At 41.6% G+C, this 22,282-nt stretch overlaps 1 protein-coding gene across 5 annotated transcripts in view; it reads left to right on the top strand.

The window, feature by feature from the left end:
* The first annotated feature begins 2,005 nt into the window (after nucleotides 1–2,005).
* TBC1D12 (TBC1 domain family member 12) overlaps nucleotides 2,006–22,282 on the top strand; it is a 149,132-nt gene continuing 128,855 nt past the window's right edge. The window contains exon 1 of one of the 5 annotated variants that reach the window (XM_021943487.2): nucleotides 2,006–3,144. In XM_021943487.2, coding sequence (XP_021799179.2) covers nucleotides 2,195–3,144 — 950 coding nt within the window. In that variant the 5' untranslated portion in view covers nucleotides 2,006–2,194. Of the gene's footprint in view, nucleotides 3,145–4,605; nucleotides 4,851–22,282 lie in introns of those variants that run through there. The other 4 variants (XM_021943486.2, XM_021943491.2, XM_021943489.2 and 1 more) reach the window with 4 other exon arrangements.

The following is a 22,282-nucleotide window of genomic DNA, read 5'->3' as shown; positions in this document are numbered from 1 at the left end:
TGTTTTTATTTTGTTGAGACAGAGTCTCCCTCTGTTGCCCAGGCTGGAGTGCAGTGGTGCGATCTTGGCTCACTGCAAACTTCTCCTCCTGAGTTCAAGTGATTCTCCTGCCTCAGCCTCCTGAGTAGCTGGGATTACAGGCACCCACCACCACGCCTGGCTAATTTTTTTGTTTTTATTTATTTATTTTTTATTTTTATTTTTTGAGACGGAGTCTGGCTCTGCCACCCAGGCTGGAATGCAGTGGCCGGATCTCAGCTCACTGCAAGCTCCGCCTCCCAGGTTGACGCCATTCTCCTGCCTCAGCCTCCCGAGTAGCTGGGACTACAGGCGCCCGCCACCTCGCCCGGCTAGTTTTTTGTATTTTTTTAGTAGAGACGGGGTTTTACCGTGTTAGCCAGGATGGTCTCGATCTCCTGACCTCGTGATCCGCCCGTCTCGGTCTCCCAAAGTGCTGGGATTACAGATGTGAGCCACCGTGCCTGGCCTCTTGATGCTTTTTAAATTGAGTGTTAGGTACATGCATGCCCATTTTATTGACATTTTATTATATAAAGGTTATATTCCCTCTTTCTTATATCTGTATGTATAGGTATTTTTATATGAATAAAATTTAAAGGCTTGACAATAATGTCTCCTCTACGACTCTATTTTATTTCTGTTCTTGCATTCACTAACATACTTGTAGAATGAATGAGTGGTCTATATTCTATATACTTTTATAGAATGAGTGGTCTATATTTTCTGCTTCATTTTATCCACAACTGATGCTTCTTCCATCTCTTGCAATACAACTTTTTTGTCCTGAAATAATGAAACATTTGGGCCTGTGCCCGACCCTTATCTTTATTCTTTCTTCCTAGGCAATGTTACTCATGATTCATCCACCTATTTGCATTATTCAGATGATGCCTAATCTGTGTCTCTGAACCTAAACCCTAAACCAAGTTTTATTATTTATTTATTTGAAACAGAGTTTCACTCTTGTTGCCCTGGCTGGAGTGCAGTGGTGTGATCTTGGCTCATTGCAACTTCAGCCTCTCGGGTTAAAGCGATTCTCCTGCCTCAGGCTCCAAAGTAGCTGGGATTACAGGTGCCCACCACCACGCCCGGTTAATTTTTTGTATTTTTAGTAGAGACCGGGTTTCACCATGTTGGCCAGGCTGGTCTCGAACTCCTGACCTCAGGTGATCCACCCACCTCGACCCCTCAAAGTGTTGGAATTACAGGCGTGAGCCACTGCGCCCGGACAACTCAAGTTTTAGAACTCTTTCAGTCGTTTACTTTACCAGATATATTTCCCCTATTAATTGTTTTTTCCTATCCAATTTTCTATTTCTTCAAACCGTATCAGTTTCAGTCTCATACCTTTGTAGTAATCATTGATTACTCTGTCTTCTGTCACTTCTTCTGATCAGTTATCAAGTCTTTCGTCTTTTACTTTAAATATATTTCATTTCCACTCCATGGTCAATCATCCCGTTTTAATCCACTATCACAGAAAGCTGGAATTATTTCAATAGCTCCTCTCTGCCTGACCACTTCCTCTCCCTCCTTAGGTGATAATCTTTTAGAGGACTGTGATGAAACATGGTGCTAAGTGAGCAAGATAACTTAGGTTATCTTTTTTTTTAAATGTTAGATGAAGTGAAGAAGGGAGGGTGTTGACCCTCCTCGATTAAGTGATGAAGCCCTGAACTGTGGCAATGATGCGGGAGAAGGCTGTTAAAAATCGTAAAGTCGACTGGTGACCAATTAGAGCTGGAAGGACTTACCCACGCTAACACCTCCCAAATATGGGAGTATTTTACTACCATAAATGAAATACATCCAGTGAATTTTTGCTAAGCGAGCAATACCCGCGCTTCGGTAAGAACTGTCACTCTTGGAGCGGGCCAACCAGCCTCCACCATCCAGATGGCTGATCCTAGATTGGCAGCCTGCGTCTCTCTAGCTACCGTCTCTATGGTTCGGGGAATCTCCAGGTTGGGGCTTGACCGGTCCGACTTTTGCGCGTGCGCGAGTCCTGGCGCGTGCCCGCCCTCCCGCAACTGTCTGACCCCGCGGGTGGGAGGGGTGGGTCTGGGAACGTTGCGGCGGCTGTCGCCGCGGCTCCAGCACTCAGCTGTTCTGTGGCCAAGCGTGCGCCTGGAGTCCTTCCTTGCCTCCTGGGGCGGCCGCCACCCGCCCCCAGATGGTGGGTCCGGAGGATGCCGGAGCCTGCTCGGGAAGAAACCCCAAGTTGCTCCCGGTGCCTGCGCCGGAGCCCGTGGGCCAGGACGGGAAGGTAATCCGGGCCATGGGCGGCTTTGGCGGAGGCGTCGGCGCTGTGGAGCCGCGGGAGGAGGCTGAGGAGGAGGAAACGCCGCCTCGGCAGCTCCTTCAGCGTTACCTCGCGGCGGCCGGGGAGCAGCTGGAGCCGGGGCTCTGCTACTGTCCGCTCCCCGCTGGCCAAGCCTGCGCCCCGCCGCCCTCGACAGCCCCACGATCGGACGCCTGCCCGCTGGGCTCGGGTTCCAAGCACCGCGGCGCGGATGTGGCGGATGGCCGCGCGCCGCGGCACGGAGGCATGACCAACGGCGACTCGGGTTTTCTGCCGGGCCGGGACTGTCGCGATCTGGAAGAGGCTCGCGGGCTGGCGCGCGCCGGCGGCCGGGAGTCGCGCCGCCGCCGCCCCTGCGGCCGCCTCCGCCTGGAGGGGCCTGGCGACGAGGTCGCGGACGGCGCAGGCAGCTCGTCCGACTGGGCCTCGCCGCTTGAGGACCCGCTGCGGAGCTGCTGCCTGGTGGCCGCGGACGCCGAGGAGCCCGAGGGCGCGGGCAGCGGCTCGGGGGACAGCCCGGCCAACAGCTGCAGCGGTAGCGAGGACTCAGAGCAGCCGGGAGTTGGCGCCGGGGGTCCGGAGGAGGGCTCGCCCCCTGCCACCTCGGCCGAGAGGACTAGTGGGGGTGCGGAGCCGCGCCTGGGCTTTTCTGACATTCACTTGAACTCTCGGAACACTTTCGAGGTGAGCCGCGGTCACAGCGCCAGCGATCACCTGCCCCCGGCCGGGCCGTCGGTGCCCTTGCCCGCCGCGGAGCAGGGTCCTGCGGGGACTTTGGCCCGGGCTCGACGGAGCGGCGGCTTCGCGGACTTCTTCGCCAGGTACGGCGCAGGCTGCGTGGGGACTCGGGGCGGGGCCGGGACCGGGGGCGGGGCCGAGGTCTGGGTCGGAGTCGCAGCCGGAGCCAGAGCGGGAGCCGGAGCCGGAGCCGGACCCGGGAGCTTGGTCGGCGGCTTCCTTGCCAGCCCCGCACGCGTCAGGGCTTAGCTTTGATTTGTCACTGGAGGAAGAGGAACTGGGTCGGCTTTGTGTTTCTATAGGAGAAGTTGTGAGCTTTGTGGACAGCGAGTCTTTCTGTTGCCTTGTCGGCGGGAGGCTGTACCTGCCATTCATACCTGGCTTCTGAGCAGTCAGGGTCGGCCAGCTGGCTAGTGCCGCATCTGCAGTTGCTTTTTCTGGAAAAGCGGATAACCATCTCCGTCCCCAGTTTTTAAAAATTGTGCTACAAAGATTTAGGTTGTTGGGGGTGGGGGGAGGCGGTATGTGTGTACGGGTGTGGTTGTTGAAAAGAAAAGGAAGTCCTTTCGTAGAGCTGTTTATTTGCTGTGTTTGCATAGAGTCTAAATCCATTCAAGTGGTTTGGGAATTCTTGAAATTAGAAGTGGTTGTGCTTCATAGTGTTTATTCATTTGTTTCAGTGGCCTTTATTAAAATGCAGTTTGGTGTTTAGAATTTTATCCCAATTTTTTAAGCCAAATTAGCGCTTTAAGGAAAGACTTTTCTCTTAATCTCCCAGATAGGCCTCCACTTTTTTCTCCCAATAACTTTTTAAAAAAATGGTATTGTATTTGTTATTTGACAGGATATTCTTGAAATTAAATTATGGGACGGGCGCGGTGGCTCATGCCTGTAATCCCAGCACTTTGGGAGGCTGAGGCGGGCGGACTGTTTGAGGTCAGGGATTCGAGACCAGCCTGGCCAACATGGTGAAACCCCCGTCTCTACTAAAAATACAAAAATTAGCCAGGCGTGGTGGCAGGTGCCTGTAATCCCAGCTACTCGGGAGTCTGAGGCAGGGGAATCACTTGAACCCGGGAGGCAGAGGTTGCAGTGAGCCGAGATCGCGCCATTGCACTCCAGCCTGGGGGACAAGAGCGAAACTCTGTCTTTCAAGAAAAAGAAGAGAAAGAAAATAAATTATGGCGCTGAACGTTGCAGATTTCAGGATGGGGGTTTGTTGATTTAATAGGGATAAATAAGAGTAGTCAGAAAATACTTAATGGACGTTACTGTAAGGGCAGTTTACGGCGGGGCGCAGTGGCTCACGTCTGTAATCCCAGCACTTTGGGAGGCCGAGGCGGGCAGATCACCTGAGGTCAGGAGTTCGAGACCAGCCTGGCCAACATGGTGAAACCCCGTCTCTACTAAAATATATAAAAATTAGCCGGGCGTATTGGCAGGCGACTTAATCCCAGCTGGTTTGGAGGCGGAGGCAGGAGAATCGTTTGAACCCGGGAGGCGGAGGTTGCAGTGAGCCGAAATTGAGCCATTGCACTCAAACCTGGGGGTTAAGAGTGAGACTTCTCTCAAAAAAAAAAAAAAAAAAAGACAGTTTTCCTTGAGTTAGATTTTGACACGCCTTTTTTTTTCCTTCTTTTTTTTTAATCCCTAGGTAAATAGGAAAATATTCCCAACTTGTAAAACTTTCCTTTATAGAGTTCTCTCTACTGTGTTTTTGCTACCTTTTTGGGGATCTTGACTACAACCAGAAGTGAAAGAAGCGAATTCTGAGCTCAAGTTTTAGCAGGTTATACAATTAACATACATATTGTAGATATAAAGGCATAATCTTCTGATTATAATTGATATTTCTTATTCCTCTTTCTAATTTATTCCATTTTTTTGCTCATATAAATTTACAAATATAAAGTTTCTTAAATCAAAAGTGGAAAATCCTAATTTTGTGTTACTCAGGACAATATGTATAGTAATGAGATCTGTATTTGTAACATAGTTGCAAAAATATATTTAAAACTTGTACTGGCAATATTCTAAAAGATCTCAAGGTGAGTTAGGTTTATAAATTTGTGACACTGTGTGGCCTTTGGGTGTTTATTGGTCGTATCTATCTTGGTCATGTTTTCAGGTCAGATGTCAGGCATTTTTAGATCTGGGAGGGGCTTTGGAGATCACAGATTCAACTAGTATACTCTTGAGTTCTTGCTCTGTGCCATGCATTGTGACTAGAGATGATTTAGACAACTGTCCCTGACCTGCAGGTGGGGTGCAGGCTAGTGGGGATTAAGTTTGAAGACAGATAAATTGCAATTTATGAACAATTTTTTTTTTTTTTTTTTTGAGATGGAGTTTCCCTCTTTTGCCCAGGCTGGAGTGGGCAAGTGGTGCCATCTTGGCTTATTGCAACCTCCGCCCCCTGGGCTCAAGCGATTCTCCTGCCTCAGCCTCCCGAGTAGCTGGGATTATAGGCACCTGCCACCACGCCCGGCTAATTTTTGTATTTTTAGTAGAGACCAGGTTTCACCATGTTGGCCAGGCTGGTCTTGAACTCCTGACCTCAGGTGATCCACCCGCCTCAGCCTCCCAAAGTGCTGGGATTACAGGCGTGAGCCGCCGCGCCCAGCCAACAACGTTATTTATAAGAGGCTTTCATATTATTAACAGTAGGCAGGAATTTTATTTTTTCTTTCATTTCCCATGTGTTTTAAGTAGGCAGGAATTTTGATTTAATTTTTAAATTTTCTTTTATTTGTAGCCTAATAGAACTTAATATACCTAGATGACATTCATATGGCCACATTATTCATATGTGTCAGAGCACTCGATTTGAAGTCAGAAAACAGGTGCCCTAAAGTTAATTTCTCTAAGCCTCGTTTTTCGTGATAGAGGTCTGAATGTCAAGACTCTAGGAGTCAGTGCTTCCTTTATGTGACATTCTTGGGAAAGAAAGGGCAGAGTCAGAGAGTCACAGTTTTTCTTAACTGAATTCTGAACACCTTAAAGGCAGGAACTGTGACATTCATCTCTGAAACTATAATACTTAGCCACTGGTATGAAGAACACCATTCAGATTGGGTTGAATCAGTAGCTTTCATGGATTCCCCTTTACTGTGCTCTAGTTAGGTAGTGTAATTTTGAGCAAAATCTCCATCCTCAGTGAAAATAATCAGAAATTACCCCTGTCTCACAACACAACCCAAGAGATCCAACCCTACCCCCAAATGCATAGTTGCTATTCTCAACTCTGAAGCTCCAGGTGAGGGCTCTCTTTGGAAGTGGCTTGTTTGGGATGGAATCTTGTTCTTCGGTGCAACTCTTACTCCCATTTTATTTTTTTTAGATGAGGAATCTCATTGTCTAAAGAAGGTAATTTAGTTAGCTAGTGGCAGGCTGGGATTTGAAACCAGGATTCCTGATTTCCCAGTCCATGTTTATGTTCAGTCTACAACCTTTGTTCACTTTATGGCTCTTTTCTCTGCCACCTGTTTATCCTCCATGCTTTTCTTCTTCTTCCCTTCCCACTTCGTTCTTCTCTTTCTCTTAATTAGGCAAAAATCTATATGAGAAACCTTTAAAAAAAAAGTTTTACGTTTACGTAAGAAGGGGGAACATTTTACAGCAATGTATCTATTACTACAAAGTATTATGTTAAATTAAGACACATTATTTCGGTAGCTATCATATAGGAAATACAGGAATTCATTTAGAATATGACTGCTTTCATTTGGAGGGCCTTAGTGGTCATCTTCCACCTTCCTTCCCTTCTACATGAGGTGAGTTCTATTTCAGTCCCTACTGGGAGCTTGCTTCAGTTTCACATGGACACCTTTCTGTGTTTATGGTGACTTGGCTGTCAGAGCGCTAGAAGTAGCATTCCCTCAGATCCTTGACCCTTTCCTGTCTATAAAAATTGAAATGCAGCTGGGCGCAGTGACTCACACCTATAATCCCAACACTTTGGGAGGGCGAGGCGGGTGGATCACCTGAGGTCAAGAGTTCGAGACCAGCCTGGCCAACATGGCGAAACCCAGATTCCGTCTCAAAAAAAAAAAAAAGTTGAAATGCTAGATGGGTACCACTCAGCAGTGAGGAGGAGTGAACACTTTTGAAGTCTTTTGTTTTTCCAAGCTTGCCTTAATTCCTCAAGGATCCATTTGTTACTCTTCTTAAAAAATCGTTCTAAGCTGGGCATGGTAGCGGTGCCTGTAGTCCCAGCTATTCTGGAGGCTGAAGCAGGAGGATTGCCTGAGTCCAGGAGTTCAAGGCTGCAGTGAGCCCTGATTGAGTCACTGCACTCTAGCCTGGGTGACAGAGTGAGACTGTGTCTCTTAAAAAAAGTTCTAAACCAAAGTTTTTGTGGGTCCTTCAAGTAAATTAATGTCTTGTTTTCTAAGTAGAATGCTTTATTTTTTACATAGACTCTTTTGTAGTTTTTTGTTTGTTTGTTTTTAGGCCATTTAATACTTTTGAAGCTTGTTAGGATTGCATTGGCATAGTTACTGTTATTTTATATAGATACTTATCTGTGTTTCCTGGTAGTGCTGATTTTTTTTTTTTTTTTTTAAACCAAGTCTTTACATGAATTTGGTGACCTTAAAGGGCATTGCTAAGGTAAGGAAGGAATAATTGAAGATTTTTTTCCCTTTATCTGAAAAGAACATTGACTTTATAGATTTTGAAACATACAGATCCATGTGACTTTCTCTGTAGTTGTTGACTTCTGAAACTTCCTAAATATTGTGGCAAAAGCTATTTTCACAGAGCTCTTTTTACAACGGTTGGGTTGAGTAGGAAAAACTAAAGGCTCTTTTAGTGATTTCTTTTCACATCTAGATAGTCTCCATTCTCCCTAATATGAAAACCAATGAAGATTTTTTTTTTCTTTTTTGAGACGGAGTCTCACTTTGTCACCCAGGCTAGAGTGCAGTGGCCGGATCTCAGCTCACTGCAAGCTCCGCCTCCCAGGTTCACGCCATTCTCCTGCCTCAGCCTCCCGCGTAGCTGGGACTACAGGCGCCCGCCGCCTTGCCCGGCTAGTTTTTTGTATGTTTTAGTAGAGACGGCGTTTCACCGTGTTAGCCAGGATGGTCTCGATTTCCTGACCTCGTGATCCCCCGTCTCGGCCTCCCAAAGTGCTGGGATTACAGGCTTGAGCCACCGCGCCCGGCCGAAGATTTTTTTCTTAATTTAAGATTCTCGGAAACAGCAAAGTCAGCCATGTCCTTTTTTCCACCTAGAATTTGCACTAGTTGACAAAATGATAATTCATCCATCCGACTGAGCCATCATAAACATCTCTGTCCTATAAGGCTCCCTTACTTGTTCCATAGTGTGTATTCCTCCCCCAGTCAACTAAAATAAAAACGAGTTTCAACGTGAGTTTCTCAAAAAAAAGTTCCTTTCTCAAATAACTAAAGAAAAGGCAGAATATGAAACTTCTGATGTTTTAAAAGATTTTAAAAGCTCCCCAAAGCAGGTAGCTTTTTAATACTCTGATACAATTATTTACAAGGAGAATGAAGGAAAAATCAATTGAATTAAAACCTGTTTTGTTCAGGATCAACTCTGGTACTATAATTAATGTTTAAAATTTTAGGAAAGCAGAAAATAATACATAATTAATTGCTCTGGAATAAACACAAAAGTCTATTAGGATTTTAGAGTGTTGTGAAGCTACCATTATGTTAAATTGGGGAGCTAGCTCAAGAGCCTTTTATATCTTTTCCCTGTGTCTCACTCCTTCACCTATCTCAGATCCAGTATTTTCTTTTAAAAACCCCATAAAAAACAATACTCTAGGGACCTATACTAAAGCACCGGAAATTCAGCATTGGTTCAGGACTTCACCTTAGGAATTTGTGGTTTTCATTCAGTTGGCAGATTAGAAATGTGATAACCTGAATACAAATTAGGTAGAACATATTCAGAAACTCTGATTTTTGTGGAAGTAAGATAATTTAAGCACTCAAACATATTACTTTGAAGCGCTAAATTAAAGTAACTTTTTTTTTGGAGACAGGATCTCACTCTTGTCCAGGCCTGGACTGCGGTGGCATGGCTCACTGCAGCCTCAGACTCCTGGACTCAATTGATCCTTTCAGCTCAGCCTCCCAAGTAGCTCAGACTACAGGCATGCACCACTACGACCTGCTAATTTTGTTTTGTATTTTTTGTAGAGACAGGGTTTTGCCATGTTTCTCAGACTGGTCTCAAACTCCTGGGCTCAAGTGATCTGCCTGCTTTGGCCTCTTAAAGTGCTGGGATTACAGGCATGAGCTACTGCATCCGGCCAAATTAACATTTTTTACTACACAGTTGTAAGCAAAGCAGACTATTATTATAATACTAACTTGGAGTTACTTGTTTAATAGAAATCTCTAAACTATCCAAAATGGCCATAGAGATTTATTTTTAATTTTTAAAATATTTTATTTTCTAATAGTTTTAGATTTGTAGAAAAGTTGCAAAGGTAATACCAAGAGTTTCCACACCCCTCCCCCAGTTCCCCTTTGGTTAACGTCACCTTATATTTATGGTACATTTGTCACAACTAAGGAACTAACATTTGTACAATGCTCTTAATTAAACTTCACACTTCATAGGAGATTTTGACTAAAAGGTTTTTATTTGGGGAGTGGTTCTGTTACTTTTAAATGGAAGTTTTCACTTTGAAGTTTTTAGATCTTTTAAGTGGAAGGAAGTTCTATGATCACCTTATTCATGCCTTAATACTCCATGGAAAGCCAATGATGCTGTTGACAAATAATCTTTTATTTGCTAGATATTATCTAACAAGGTGGTATTAATTTAATATTGGAAATAAATTATGCATGGTAACTCATTTTGTAACCTAGAACAATGATATTCACTGCACACTATTTAGGGGCAGCATTTACAAGATTTAAAAACCAGTACCTGTTTGCCTCTAGGAAAAAATATGAAAGTATATCTTAGTTCTACATAATTTCACAGTTTTCTAAAATTATTTTCATATGTATTTTCTTCACAAGTTTTTTTTCCTTTTCTTTTTTTTCATAGAGATGAGGTCTCACCATGTTGCCCAGGCTGGTGTCAAACTCCTGAGCTCAGGTGATCTGCTCACCTCTGCCTCCCAAAGTGCTGGGATCACAGGTGTGAGCCATCGTGCCCAGCCACAGTTTTTTTTGGTGGTTGTTCTTTACATATTGCTGTGACCTAGGAAGGGTAGGGTTTATTTCTATTTTATGGTTATTTGTTCAAAGTCAGATAGCTAATTAAATGTAAGAATTACAAGTAGACTATAGATCTATTCCTAGGGCTTGAAGCTAATACACTGATTTCTATGAATTATAAATTTAAGAACAAAAACTTAGCTTTTGGTGTAGTGAAAATACAATGCTTGAGAGATAAGTAACTTGGTTTTTGTCCTAGGTAACAACTTCTGCCATTAAATAATTCTGTTAACCTTGGGCAATTCACTAAATTTCTGGACTTCGGTTTCCTCATCTGTGAAATTGGGATATTCAGAGTCCCTTCAGTTCTAATATTGTGGTATTATAATACACAATTCTGTTGCACCCACAGTAGTAGACCACAAATATTTACTGATTGAATATTACAAATGTCAACTGAGTTAAAGAGAAAGCTGAAAAAAACAGGATTTTTTTTCCCTCTTTAAAATGAGAGGCATGCTAGAGATAGAACTATTCCTTTCAACTCTAAATTCCACCTTTAATGTGTCTTTTAGCAAAGGTCTAACTCTGCCTTAGAGTAATCATGATAGAAATATCAGTGATCTTTTAGTTTTTTCATGTGAAGGTGGCAGAAAGCAGCAGCTCTCTTTTCTTTTCTGTAGCAAATTCTAGATCTATTTTTTTCTTATTATTTCTTTGAGATGGGGAGGAGTAGTGAGAGAGAGAGAGAGAGAGAGAGAGAGAGAATGGGGTATTAAGTACATTTTAGTTAATCAATTAACTGGAATTTAAGCCTTTAACTTCCAGACTATGAGTTATTTCATGAAGGTTGCCATTGTGGCACTTTGGTGAGCTAGTGCAGTTGTTTCTAGCTTTTGGTATATTTCAAGATCACCTGAAACCGCCCAGATATAGTGGCTCATGCCTGTAATCCCAGCACTTTGGGAAGCTGAGATTGGAGATTCGCTTGAGGCCAGGAGTTCCAGCCTGGGCAGTATAGCAAGACCCCATCTCATTTTATTTAAAAAATTTAAAAAATCACCTAAAAACACATTTGCAAAAGTTAGATTCTCTAATTCACAGCCTCCACCTAGTCAGATTCAGGAGACCTACTATTTGGCTGGTGAATTTGCATTTTTAGAAAGTTGCCTGCTTGGGCCCAGTGGCTCATGCCTACATTGGGAGCCCAAGGTGAGGGGACTGCTTGAGCCCAGGAGTTCAAGGCTGCCTAGGCAACATAGCGAGATGCTGTCTCTACAAAAAATAAAAAAACTAGCTGGGCATGGTGGTGTGCACCTGTAGCCACAGTTACTCGGGTGGCTGAAGTGGGAGGATCACTTGAGCTGGGGAGGTTGGGGCTGCAGTGAGCTATGGTCGCACCACTGCATTCCTGCCTGGATGGCAGAATGAGACTGTCTCCAAAGAAAGATAAAATTGCTTGCAGTTGATTCAGATTGTCAACTAGGTTTTAGTGAATTGCTTAATCCTAGGTGGCATCTTCAAATTACAGGATGGTATGGTGTTTAAAAATGCTGGTTCTAGAGTTAGGCTGCTTGGGTTTGAATTAGCTTACTAGTTCTTTAATTCTGGACTTCTCTGGACCTTAGGCAACTCATCCATAAAATGGGGATTATAATAATGCCTAATTCATGGGATTGCCATGAGGGTTAAATAATATTCTACATTCTTTGTTTTTGCTATGTGGCATATAGTGAAGATTCAAATGTTATTATTCAGACTATAGCAAGACTACTATAACCCCTTCCTCAACTTCACCGCTGAAATCCACGATTTGAAGAAAGAAAGATACTGGATGAATTTTTGTGTACTGTCTGGGAAACGTTACACAATTTGTGCAATAGAAGATTTTTAAACATAATTTGTACATGGGATTGGATGGATGTTAAAGTAGATTCTGGTGTAGTGATATAACATTTCCCAAAGTCTTGAAGCTTTGACTAAAAAGCAAATCTGAGAAGGAACCGAAAGGAAGGAATGCTGAGAAGGATTAAAATATTTGTATCTTTTATTGTCTTAAGGAACTTTTATAGACAGGCAAAGCCAATTTTTTAGTTTAAGTTCATGAAATGTTTAACTTGGCTTACTCATGCATTTCATACTTAGTATGTTGTGGTAGGAAGGTTTTGGGAAAGAGTGGAAACATTTGGAGATTTTGAGATGATACATCTGTTATCCATCTCTAAATGTATGCAGAAAGGCAAAGTGTGTCCTTTTTGAGGCTGCTTTTTTCTCCCTAGGAACTCTGTTAGCTACACTGTGAGTTATCTTCAGGTAGTTATGGCTGATAGTTGCTTGGACCCTACTACAGTGATTCTTAAATTTAGTGTTTAAAATTACTTGCAAGGGGGAGGGTTGTTAAGAATGCAGATTCCTTGAGACCCAAGTAGATCTTGGGTGGGGTCCACCGGGAATCCAACTTTTTAAAAGGGCCCGCATGTGATTCTGATGCGGGTGATTCCCCGACTGTAACCACGGAAATACTGGGCTGGTTAATAGGCAGGTCTCCTCAGGTAGTGACTGAAAGTACAATACACCGTTATAGCTCACATTGCTTTACTGATTTAAAACTGGGTCATATTCAGGTACTATGTAATCGATGAGTATAAACAGAGGTGTATAATAGAGAACAGATTCAAAATACAAATCTGGAAGTACTTTCCTAGCCTTTACTTTGTTGATTAATTATTTCGGCCAAATTCAATCTTGGCTTCCTTTTTATTAATGGGAAAAATCTTTTATTTTCATTTTATGCTGTTTAGATAGCCATGCTTGCCTGTTTGTGAAAAGCTTTAACTTGTAAGATTTTCCTCAGGTCTGCTCAGTTTGTTGGCATACCTTTACCTCTCTCATAGCCTGTGAAAAAAGTGTTAATTTTCCTTCCTTCTGCTGCTAGTTGTAATTATTTTCTGTGCCTTTAAGAAGAAATCCTGCACACTGCACATAGTTTTCTCCCCTCCAGCATTTGCTGCCTCAGCCTTTCTTATGCTTCTTATTTCTGTGGCCGAAATAAGAAAGAGAGGGAAACCCATGTGACTGACTGGGTTTTCAGCGTGCTCTTTCCTGCAATTAAGAGAAGTTTACCTTAGGAAATCAAGCTACAAGTCATGCTCCTTACTTAGAGCTAGTTTGAGAGTGAACTTGATAAGGTGTTTAACTCATCTTTGAATGTGGCTTTTCAGGTATGTTTTTTAATTTGAATTTTATGTTAGATACTTTTTTTGTTAAAAAATATTTTCATCTGCTTGTCTCTAACCCCACATAGATTAAAACATTTTAAATTTGGAACTGAACATAATAATTTTGAAATCAAATTATGTGCTGTTTTCTCATATTTTCCCAAGTACTGTAATGTACAACTACCCATCATACGTTAAGCATTATTTAGAATTTCCAAATCTAGTTTTCATCTAGATTGTTCATAGCCATCTTTTAGTCAAGTAGGGCAAATACATTTGTTGTTGTTGTCCCAGGAAAAAGTCATTCAAATACTGTAATAGTTTACTTTTTTTTTTGTTAGAAAAACATAAAATGTTCACATTATCTGCTTTTGAAAAGCAGGACAGGAATATAAAATAAAGCTAAAGATAATATATTGTTTCCACGTTATTCTTGTTAAGGTGGTGAGAAGATGATAAAGAAAATTTGAGGGTTTGGAAGTATGGTGAGAGACACGAGAAACTATTAGAGAATGAGTTTGAAGATATTCGTAGAGAGAGAAATTGCTGGAGAGAGAAATATTAGGGAGAAGTTAGCCATGTAGTTAGTACTTAGGCCTGTTGGTTTCAGAGTATAACCACAGATTATTTCCATATTTTTCTAATTTTTCTACTTGGCCTACCTCAGTGCCTTTGTGGATGTTTCTAGCCACTTGTTTCTTTAAAGTATCTTGTATGTCCCTCCTTAACTTCCCTATTGTCCGTCCGTACCTCCCAGTGGCTTAATAGGCCATACTGTGAAACTGAACTTTTTTTTTTCTTTTTCTTTTTTCTTTTTGAGACGGAGCCTCCCTCTGTCTCTCAGGCTAGAGTACAGTGGTGCAATCTTGGCTTTCTGCCACCTCTGCCTCCCGGGTTCCAGGGATTCTCCGGTCTCAGCCTCCGGAGTCGCTGGGATTACAGCCGCGCGCCTCACGCCCGGCTAATTTTTTGTATTTTTAGTACAGATGGGGTTTCACCATGTTGGCCAGGCTGGTCTCGAACTCCTGACCTGAAGTGATCTATCCCCCGCGGCCTCCCAAAGTGCTGGGATTACAGGCAAACTGAACTATTTTTTAATAATAGGTCGTATATATAAAGTTTAATTTAGGCTCTAAAAGTTTAGGTTGTTAATATGATAGTTTCGGGTACTAAAATGTACATTTATCAAAAGGTAAAATAAATGCAATATACAGTTGCACACACTGTATTCTTATTTGAGTTCCAGTGCTAAAAGGAAAGGAAAATTTTTCCTACAAGTACCAGGGTAAATCTGGCAAATGGAATTAAAGTCCCTCTTACCCATGTGGAAAAAATTCATGGTTCATTACCAGGAAGATATAGTACACAGAAGTTTAAGTTCTAAAGTAAGTTATTGAAGTTTTAAATAAGGAAAACATCCCAACTGAATAAGTGTTTGTATTTTTGAAGAGTGATAACATTTAAGTTGCTTTTTTGTACTTACATAAGCCTTAACTCCCCCAACCCCTCACTGACTTTTTGACGTTATTGGTACTACCCAGAGTTACAGAGATTGGTAATCCTTGAATGTTATTTAGGAAACAAATAACTCGTGATTCAGAATTGTGTTTTGGTTACCAAAATTTTTGATCAAAATTTTGATCAAAGATTTCTTTGATCTAAAGACTAATAAAACTAGCCAGGCGCCGTGGCTTACGCCTGTAATCCCAGCACTTTGGGAGGCTTAGGCGGAAGGATCACGAGGTCAGGAGATCAAGAGCATCCTGGCTAACACGGTGAAACTCCGTCTCTAGTAAAAATACAAAAAAATTAGGCGAGCGTAATGGCGGGTGCCTGGAGTCCCAGCTACTGGAAAGGCTGAGACGGGAGAATAGTGTGAACCCAGGAGGCCGAGCTTGCAGTGAGCCGAGATCGTGCCACTGCACTTCAGCCTGGGCGACAGAGTAAGACTCTGTCTCAGAAAAAAAAAAAAAAAAAAACACAAACAAAAAAATAAAACTTTTGATAGGTAATTATTATATAAGGTAACTAGCACACTAATTGAACAAATAACTGGAGGATAATGCCCATCTTTGTGATATACTCTCAGAAGCACAGTAATACTGTCAAGAATGCTAGGATAAGGATTAACTTTCAAAACTGGGTGGGTGTACAAATAACACAGCTGAGAACTCTACTGCATGAAGGGAAAATTTTAGGAAATAACCACTATAAAATTTTCTTGAGTAAAATAATAACTAGCCACTTATTTTAATGAGTAGATAAGATTGTATTGCTCTTCTACAACACCACTGAAACGTAATCTTTTGATTTAGTTGTCCATTTAATAAAAACATAACACTGTGTAGGGAAAAAAATACAATTACCTTGGTCAGGATCCAGGTTTCACCTGTGCAACTGGAAGAAAGGTTCTATCATGCATATCATCAGTTCAGGATGTACTTCTAGGTTAGACATGAGCAAAATGTCAAAGCAAAGCACCAGCAGCTACCATACAGCTAAGTGTATGCCTTTTTATTCTCAGAAGGTTTAGACATCTGATACATGTTATTTAGTCATGCTTGAATTCTTTTACTAATTTGGAGCTCAGTTTTCTCAACAGAGCCTATTGAGGGTATTAGTTGTGGCGAACACGGTGAAACCCCGTCTCTACTAAAAAATACAAAAAACTAGCCGGGCGCGGTGGCGGGCGCTTGTAGTCCCAGCTACTCGGGAAGGCTGAGGCAGGAGAATGGCGTAAACCCGGGAGGCGGAGCTTGCAGTGAGCTGAGAACCGGCCACTGCACTCCAGCCTGGGCTACAGAGCGAGACTCCGTCTCCAAAAAAAAAAAAAAGAAGGTTCTATGTTGAAGTACAGTGTGGTTCATCGTAATGTTCATAGTCCCAATTTCCCCCTTAGCGCCACAAAAAACAATTCAATTCATTTACATGATTACCCTTCAGACATTTAAGATTGCTGCAGAACCCTTTTTAGTTCTTACGAATTAGTCTGGAATTTTCTTACTATTTATTCATTCAGCAAATTATTGTGAGTCCTCTATGTATACTAGGCACTAGGCACATAGGAAATTAGGTAAACAGAACATTTTATTTAAAAAGTTTCACATAAGGGAGTCCTATAATATCAATGCTTACAGTATTACCTGATTAGTGTTATAAAAGAGGATATGAGATGCATCAGTACCACTGAGGAAGGAGTGATTAACTTTGAGATAGGAAGGTAGGAACTTTACAGTAGATGAAACATGAAAGCTTATTATTTTACTAATGAAGAGGGCTTGGGTTAGAATGACTCTAATGACAGGACAGGTAAAAATAACATATAGAATTATATATAAAATAGCTCAGCACTTTTTGGGACTGCAGATTCTCATCAGTATGATTGCCCCTAGGGTGTATGAGGTATGTGTCAAAAACTGAGGCAAAAAGGTTGGGTCTAAATTATGGAGGAGCTAAATTTGTCTGACAGAACTAAGTAATTTGAACTGATTCAGTGAGAGGTGGCAGTACAGGGAACATTTGTGAGTTTTTTAAACAATGGCGACATACTTAGAACTACATTTCGGAACGGTGACTTGCATAGCAGTGTGGCAGATGATTTACGACTTGAGAAACTGGAGCATGGAGATAGTTATGGTAGTTTATGGGTGCTTGTCAGTCTCCTTTTCAAAATGTGATATCCAGATAGTTGATGTAAATAACGTGTTTTTTTTTTTTAACCAGTAATATTGGATTAGAGAAAAAAAGTAAATAACTTTAAATAAATCTTTCAGTCTCTGCAAGAAGGGGTCATTAATAAGTTGAGTGAGACATACCAGTAGTCTTTTTGTGAAGCTTTAAGGAAAATAAACTTTGAACTGGATTTTTGTTTTTGAAGGAATTGAGATGATATGAAAATAGTCATGTGAAAAATTATGCTTACCATATTTTGTAAGGAATTTAATGAGGATGGGAAAAGAGTCAGAATAGCTATTTGGCTACATGTTTTGCTGTTGTGGATCAGAAAGGAAACAACTTCAGGAAAAACCCTGGAGGTGTAAAATTGTTGCAAAATCAAGGTTTTACATCTAGTGTAAAAGTTCTGTACATTGCTTTATAAAAGTGGACTGGGACAGTGTACTCATCAGCCACTTTTGAGGATTGAATGAGATAAAGACAAAATATTGAGACTTTCATAATTACCTCTATGTATGTGTCTAATTTTTTTTTTTTTTTTTTTTTTTGAGATGGATTCTTGCCCTGTTGCCCAGGCTGGAATGCAGTGGGGCGATTGGCTCACTGCAAGCTCCGCCTCCCGGGTTCACACCATTCTCCTACCTCAGCCTCCTGAGTAGCTGGGAGTACAGGCCACCCGCCACCACGCCCAGCTAGTTATTTTTTTTGAATGTTTAGTAGAGATGGGGTTTCACTGTGTTAGCCAGGATGGTCTCGATCTCCTGACCTTGTGATCCGCCCGCCTCGGCCTCCCAAAGTGCTGGGATTACAGACGTGAGCCACCGTGCCTGGCCCATGTGTGTCTCTTCTACTAAATTGCAAAGTCTCCAGAGACAGGGACCATGTTCTTGTTCATTTTTTTTTTTTAACCTTTTAAAAAGGTTAAAGGTTAAAAAGATTAAATTGAAGGATAATTAAACCTGAAACTTGGGGTCTGCCACCCTTAAATTTGGTTATCTCCAAGTAAATCTAGCTCTAATAATTTTAACAAAGCCCAACAATCTTTAGTTACCCGTGTGCTGGCAAAACACAGTCCATGTTTAAAGGAGTAACTACCAGGCCCGGCACGGTGGCTCACGCCTGTGATCCCAGCACTTTGGGAGGCCGAGGCGGGTGGATCATGAGGTCAGGAGATTGAGACCATCCTGGCTAACACAGGGAAACCCCGTCTCTACTAAAAATACAAAAAATTATCCGGGCATGGTGGCCGGTGCCTGTAGTCCTAGCTACTGGGGAGGCTGAGACAGGAGAACCCGGAAGGTGGAGCTTGCAGTGAGCCGAGATCGGGCCACTGCACTCCAGTCTGGGTGACGGAGCGAGACTCCGAGACTCTGTCTCAAAAAAAAAAAAAAAAAAAAAAAAAGGGATTAACTACCTAAACGTATAGATTTTGGTAAAATACTTGTGGCAGCTGCATAACTTTTAAGAAAATCTAGACTACAGCATCTGTAACTGAAATGTAATATAAAGGAAGTGCTGAATTTTGTTTTATAAATATTGCCTTAATGCTGTTGCTAGTTTTGAAGAAAATATCTTCTTTAGGTTTTCTTATCAGCCTAACAGATTATTCTCAATTTCTGTAGAACTAGATATGTCTGTTTTTTGCACTCAATCTTTTTATATTTTGGTCTTTTATTATTATTATTATTATTATTATTATTATTTTTGAGACAGAGTTGTACTCTCACCCAGACTGGAGTGCACTGGTGCAATCTTGGCTTACTGCAACCTCTGCCTCCTGGGTTCAAGTGATTCTCCTGCCTCAGTCTCCCAAGTGGCTGGGATTACAGGCACGTGCCACTGTGCCAGGCTAATTTTTTGTATTTTTAGTAGAGATGAGGTTTCGCCCTGTTGGTCAGGCTGGTTTCGAACGCCTGACCTCAAGTGATCCACCTGCCTCAGCCTCCCAAAGTGCTGGGATTAGAGGCTGAGCCACCGTGCCCAGCGCTCCCCCGCCTTTTTTTTTCTTTTCTTTTTTTTTTTCGAGACAGAGTCTTGCTCTGTCACCCAGGCGAGAGTGCAGTGGCGCGATCTCGGCTGGAGCAATCTCGGCTCACTGCAACATCTGCCTCCTAAGTTCAAGTGATTCTCCTGCCTCAGCCTCCCGAGTAGCCTGGACTAGAGGCGCACGCCCCCACGGCCGGCTAATTTTTGTATTTTTAGTAGATATGGGGTTTCACCATGTTGGCCAGAATGGTCTCGATCTCCTGACCTCCTGATCTGCCCACCTCGGCCTCCCGAAGTTCTGGGATTACAGACGTGAGCCACCACAGCTGGCCTCCCAGCCATTTTTTTGATAGCAAACACATACATCTTTTATTAAGTATTTATACATTTACTATTAAATGTGTTAAATGTACAGGTTATTTAATGTATATTACAGTATATTAAGTATATAGGTTATTTAGTATAATTTCATACTAAATAACGTTTGTTTATCATCAGTGAAGTTTTTAACATTAACCTGCATTTTAGATTCAATAAAACTTAAAAGGCCGGGCGTGATGGCTTATGCCTGTAATCATCACTTTGTGAGGCCAAGGTGGGTGGATCATGAGGTAAGGCGTTTGAGACCAGCCTGGCCAACCTGGTGAAACCCCGTCTCTACTAAAAATAGAAAAAATTAGCTGGACGTGGTGGTGCCTGTAATCCCAGCTTCTTGGGAGGCTGAGGCAGGAGAATTCCTTGAATCCGGAAGGCAGAAGTTGCAGTGAGCCGATATTGCGCCACTACACTCTAGCTTGGGCGACAGAGCAAGACTCGGTCTCGTGGAAAGAAAAAACAAACTTAAAAGCAGCTCATACAGAATAAACAGCTTTTGATAGGAACAGTCATTTTATATTTTGTTTAAAAAGCCTTAACCAGTGTAATTTAGTTTTCTATTTAATATATTCAATACTAAACAGAGCCACAAAGAAAAAAGTGAATCTCCTCTAAGTTTTTATTTTACCGCAATGTGTGGTTTACATATGGCTTTTGGTTTGGGATACTTACTCCTACCGAAAGATGTAAGCGGTTAGTCTGTTGATGAATGCTGGCAACCATATTTTAAAAACTGAAACTGGAAGTTCAGTTTTATAAATCTGCTAAATTTTTTTATCGCAGTGGAATATATTGCTGTGGACCGAATGTTTGTGTCCCTCCAAAATTTATGTGTTGAAGCCCTAATCCCCAGTAATGATATTTGGAGGTGGGATCTTTGAGGTAATTAGGTTTAGATGAGTTCAGGAGGGTGGGACTCTAATGATGGGATTAACACCCTTATAAGAAGAGGCCCTGGGGAGCTTGCTTCCCTTTTTCTGCCCTGCTGCTATGTGAGCAAACAGCAGAAAGGTAGCTGTCTGAAAACCAGAAGAGACTCCTCACCAGACACCAAATTTGCTGGGACCTTGATCTTAGACTTTTCTGTCTCCAGAACTGTGAGATACAAATGTCTGTTGTTCAAGTCACCAAGTCGATGATATTTTGTTATAGCAACCTGAGCTAAGACATGCATATAACATAAAATTTACATTTAGTGACATTCAATACATTCACAATGTTGTACAACTAGCACCACTATCTAGTTCTAGAACATTTCATTACCCCAAAAAGAAGCTCTGTACTCACTAAGCAGTCACTTCCATCCTGCCTTGTCCCCAAGCCAACAATCTGTTTTTGGTCTCTGTGCATTTGCTTAGTCTGGGTATTTCATATAAAGGGAGTCATATAGTTTTTGACTGTTTATGTGTGGCTTCTTTCACTTTGCATGTTTTTAAGGTTCATTTATATTGTAGCATGCATCAGTACAGCATTACTTTTTATGATTGCATAATAGTCCATTGCTTGGATATATCATTTTGTTTATCCATTTATCCGCTGGTGGACATTTGGGTGGTTTCCGTCTTTTAGTTGTTATGGATAGTGCTGCTAGTATCATTTGTGTACAAGTTTTTGTTTGAGCACTTTTTTCTTTCAAGTTTTATTTTTAATTGACAAATGTATATTTATGGGGCACAATGTGAAGTTTTGATATATGTTTGCATTGTGGAATAATCAAATCAGTCTGATTAGCATATCATCACCTCAAACATTTATCATTGATTTATGCTGAAAACATTAAAAAATCCTCTTTTAACTGTTTTGAAATGTATATTACTATTAACTGTAGTCACTGTGCTATGCAGTAGAATACCAAAACTTATTCCTCCTGTCTAACTGAAACCCATTTTGTACCCACTGACCAATATTTCCCCTTTTCCCTTTCACTCTCCTCCACCCATCTCCATCTCCTTCCCCTATGACCACCCCCCGGCCTCTGGTAACTACTATTCTACTCTCTACTGCTATTAGTCTGACTTCTTTAGATTCCAAATAGAAGTGAGATCATGTGGGATTTGTCTCTCTGCGTGGCTAATTTCACTTAATATAATGTTCTCTCTGTTCATCCATGTTGTCACAAATGACAGAATTTCCTAATTTAAAAATGCTGAATATATTCCATCGTGTACATATACATTTTAAAATGCATTCATCCATTGATGGACACTTAGGTTGTTTCCATATCTTGACTATTGTGAATAATGCTGTGTTTGAACATGGGAGTATAGAGATATCTTAAACATACTGATATCAGTTCCTTTGGGCATATTCCCTGAGCACTGGTTTTTAATTCTTTTGGATGCTATGCCCCTTAGTGAAATTGTTGGGTTATAGGATAATTCTGTGTTTAAGTCATTGAGGAACTGCCAAACTGTTTTCTAAAAGCTGCAGCATTTTCCATTCCCACTAGCAATGAATGAGGGTTCCAGTTTCTCTATGTTCTTGTTATTTTCTTTCAGAAAAAAATATATATAGCCATCCTAATGGGTTTGGAATAGTATTTCTTTGTGATTTTGGTTTGCATTTTCTAATAATGAATGATGCTGAGCATCTATTCATGTTCTTGTTGCCCATTTGTATATCATCTTTGCAAAAATGTTTATTCAAATCCTTTGCCTAATATTAATTGGGCTGTGTGTGTTTTTGGTGTTGAGTTATATGAGTTCTTTGCCTATTTTGGATTCTAGACCCTTATCAGATAAGTGATTTGCAATTATTTTCTCCTATGGGTGTCATTAAACCTTCTTGATAGTACCATTTGATGCACAAAAGTAGAA

The sequence above is a fragment of the Papio anubis genome, chromosome 11 (assembly GCF_008728515.1).
Source record: "Papio anubis isolate 15944 chromosome 11, Panubis1.0, whole genome shotgun sequence".
Lineage (NCBI taxonomy): Eukaryota > Metazoa > Chordata > Mammalia > Primates > Cercopithecidae > Papio > Papio anubis.
This window is presented reverse-complemented; position numbering and strand designations above follow the sequence as displayed.